The sequence below is a fragment of the Polistes fuscatus genome, unplaced genomic scaffold (genome assembly GCF_010416935.1).
Source record: "Polistes fuscatus isolate 324 unplaced genomic scaffold, CU_Pfus_HIC Scaffold16, whole genome shotgun sequence".
In the NCBI taxonomy this organism is placed as follows: Eukaryota; Metazoa; Arthropoda; class Insecta; order Hymenoptera; family Vespidae; genus Polistes; species Polistes fuscatus.
Window position 1 is genome coordinate 4325975 of NW_025113064.1, and position 3670 is coordinate 4329644.

The window sequence follows — 3670 nt, forward strand, 5'->3', positions numbered from 1 at the left end:
CGCATCCGGTTATGCAATCGGCGCCGTGTTGAGTCAAGGCCCCGTCGGTAAGGATTTACCCATCTCCTATTGCTCGCGAATTTTAAATAAAGCTGAAATGAATTATTCAACTATTGAAAGAGAATTATTGGCAATAGTTTTCGCTACGAATTATTTTAGGCCATATTTGTACGGCCGAGAATTTACCCTCATAACTGATCACAAACCACTAGTTTGGCTAAAGTCGGTAAAAGACCCGACATCAAGATTAGTTAAGTGGAGTCTGAAATTGGCTGAGTATACGTTCAAAATCATTTATAAGCCAGGAACTGCGAATGCTAACGCTGACGCTCTATCACGAAATCCGATAGAAACTAAAAAAGTACTTCCTATAAACACATACGATTCCGACGATAGTACCGTTCATTTTGAAACTAAGGACACGATGACGGATAACGAGGACAGTGACCCCGACGTGACAGCTAACGGCACAGATGACCTCGACAACACGTCACGTTTAGCAACACCACACTAGAGGACGAAAATACAGACAGTGAAAACTCTAGTGACTACGAACGACTATACTCTCCACAGACACAACCAAGAACAAACAATAACTTAAATATGATAACAAAAAATGTAGGAGTCTCACGAGACTCTCTACAATTAAGGCACGACAATATTGTAATATTTACCGATTTAGACGGCACACCTTGCGATACTGGTGCTAAACTACTAGAACAAACAAAACTTATTCCACATGTAAAAGATTTGACTTTAGCTCGTGCCAAAGTAACTAACATTGGGAAACATAAATTAATAATTATCCCTATAAAGGAAAACATCGCAAACAGTGCAAAATTGGAAACGATATACGAAGCAATTGGTTCCTTGCTCTCAGTAGTACGAGAGCTCGACTTAAAATCTGTAAGCATCGCCAAGACACAAAGCTTAGACGGCATATTATGGCCTCGGATTCAAAAGAATTTATGTAACACGTTTGAATCAGAAAATTGCTGCATTACTATCTGTTTAAATCAAATTTTAGTTCCTAAGTTAGAACTGCGAGAGGGCATCCTTGCCGAATGCCACTCCTCGCCTATTGGTGGACACAAAGGCGTCACAAAAACGTATAATAAAATTCGGCATAAGTATCATTGGCCAAATTTAAAAAAGGACATAAGTGATTTTATCAAAAACTGTACAAGTTGTCAGTTAAAAAAATTAGTAAGAGTAAAGTCCAAAGAACCAATGGTACTTACCGATACGCCGGGAGCGGCATTCGACAAAATAGCTATGGACATAGTCGGACCACTCCCTGAAACGAAATCAGGAAATAGATATATTCTTACTATACAAGACGCACTCACTAAATATTTCATTGCCATACCATTACAAACAACTACGTCCATATATTGCCGAAGGATTAGTCCATAATGTTTGCAATGTTTTCGGGGCACCACGATCCATATTGACTGACCAGGGAACAAACTTTACTAGTTCGCTTTTAAAGGCAATAGCTAAACAGTATAATTTGAAAAATAAAAACTACGGCGTTCCATCCTCAGTCGAATGGATCACTAGAAAGATCTCACATTGTTCTAGTGGAATATTTAAAACATTATAAATAAAAAGAGCGAGTGGGATAAATGGTTAACACACGCCATTTGCATACAACACCAGTACGCACGAGGGAACTAGATTTACCCCTCACGAACTAGTTTTTGCAAAACAAGCAAACATACCTTCCGCAGACATACATACAAATGTAGCATTAGACAGCACATACCTAGAGTATTATTTAGATCTAGTTAATAAAATTAAAACATCTCAGACTGTTGCAAGACGAAATTTGGTAGGAGCTAAGATCAAATCAAAAATATATTACGATCGAAATGCTCGAGGTCAGAATCTTTCGGTTGGTCAAAACATTTACCTTTTAAAACAACCAACCACTAAACTTGGTAACCAATACTCTGGCCCCTACCAAATTTTAGAAGTGCTTCCGAGAAATAATGTAAGAATTAGTTATAAGAATGGAAGCAGAATCGTCCACAAAGATAAAGTTAAAATTTGTAAAAAATAAGCATTCTCTTTCCAAACGTAAATTAATAACGTTTGTGCATATTTTCGATAACGACAGTCAAATCCATCGTGATAATAAAAAAAATGGTAGATAAAATGTACATCAAGGCCGTTCCTAAGCTAAAGGAAGAAGAGAAGAGGATTGCTGAACAGATCGTAGCTCCTAAAAAAGGAATTCTCGCTGCTGACGAATCTACGACCACGAACGGTAAACGCCTAAAGGACATCATTATAGAGAACAATGAGGATAACCGTAGAACATACAGACAATTACATTTTTACTGCGGCAAAGGACGTCATTGGACAACATATCTCCGGTGTGATTCTGTTCCATGAGACTCTATATCAGAAGGCTAATAACGGTACGCTATTCTTAGAGCTTTTGAAACAACGTAACATCATTCCTGGAATCAAGGTTGATAAGGGTGTCGTGCTACTCTTTGCTACAAACGATGAATGTACGACTCAGGGATTAGACGACCTCCAATGGTAGAAATTGAGATTTTGGACATTGAATGCAGAAGAAACTTTCGTCAAGAGATGGTGGACTGAATGTACCTTTTCAAGTTATTAAACATTAACTGGAAACGTAAAACCAGCTAAATCTGAAGGAACTGATGATGGATTTAATGGTGAACCAGCTTTTTGTGGAAAATCCATTGTTCATGTAGCTAACCAAATGATGTCTAATAAGTTTAACAAACCACAATCTTCTGTGACACTGGTCGAAGAAGAAATAAATCTAAATAAAGGAAGTAAATCTTTACCAGCTACACTGTTGGGTTCACCGATAACCACTCCAGATAGTTCACCTCCAAGCACTTGCGTCCAGTACAGAAGGATAGCTGTCATTTCGCCAAGTGGAGATGCGTTCTTAAAATTACAAAGCATACGCCTAAAAAGAACTTGCCATTTTTTTTTTAGAAAACGCAAATGTTTTCGCTCGTTACGTTTCAATTTGTCAGAGCGCAAGAATCGTACCGATTGTTGAGCCCGAAATCCTTCCTGATGGCATTCAAGTTCACCGAGGCCTCTTCTTCGGATTGTCCACCGCTCAAGAAGGTAACAGGAACGATCAAGTAACAGCTGGACAGGAAGAACTTATCAAGAGGACTAAGGCCAACGGCGAATCGGCACTTGGCCAGTACGCGGGAAGTTTCACAGATGCTGCCGGCGATGCTGCACTTTTCGTAGCAAATCACGCATTAAAAAAAAAAAAAAAAATTTTTGCAAGTAGTATTTATTATAATTGCTATACTATTTCATTGTGAATCATATTGCCATATATATTTCGTTTGAAATTTTCTATTGATAATATAGAACAATAATATTTGAGTTTTTCGTTTATTATTGTATGATTCTATAATTATACTTTATTACATAAGTTCTAGCATATACTTATAATCGACTAATACTATCAGTTCATTTTGCTTTTGTTAATTTTTATAAATATTCTTATATATATATGTGTGCGTGTGACATTTTATCTCACATAATATTATATCGTATTAGATTATTACATAAATATAATAATATTGATTAAATATATATATAAGAAATGCGTCTATCAGCAATTCAAAGAATTACTTGGATTAATAAATCGAGA

At 36.8% G+C, this 3670-nt stretch overlaps 1 protein-coding gene and 1 pseudogene across 1 annotated transcript; both read left to right on the forward strand.

Moving 5' to 3' along the window:
- Window positions 1-603: 603 nt before the first annotated feature.
- On the forward strand, window positions 604-1416 carry LOC122515000. Its single transcript, XM_043632137.1, has one exon. The coding sequence runs from the start codon at window positions 604-606 to the stop codon at window positions 1414-1416; it is 813 nt and encodes a 270-aa protein (XP_043488072.1).
- Window positions 1417-1654: 238 nt separating this feature from the next.
- Window positions 1655-3270, forward strand: LOC122515011 (annotated as a pseudogene).
- Window positions 3271-3670: the final 400 nt, after the last annotated feature.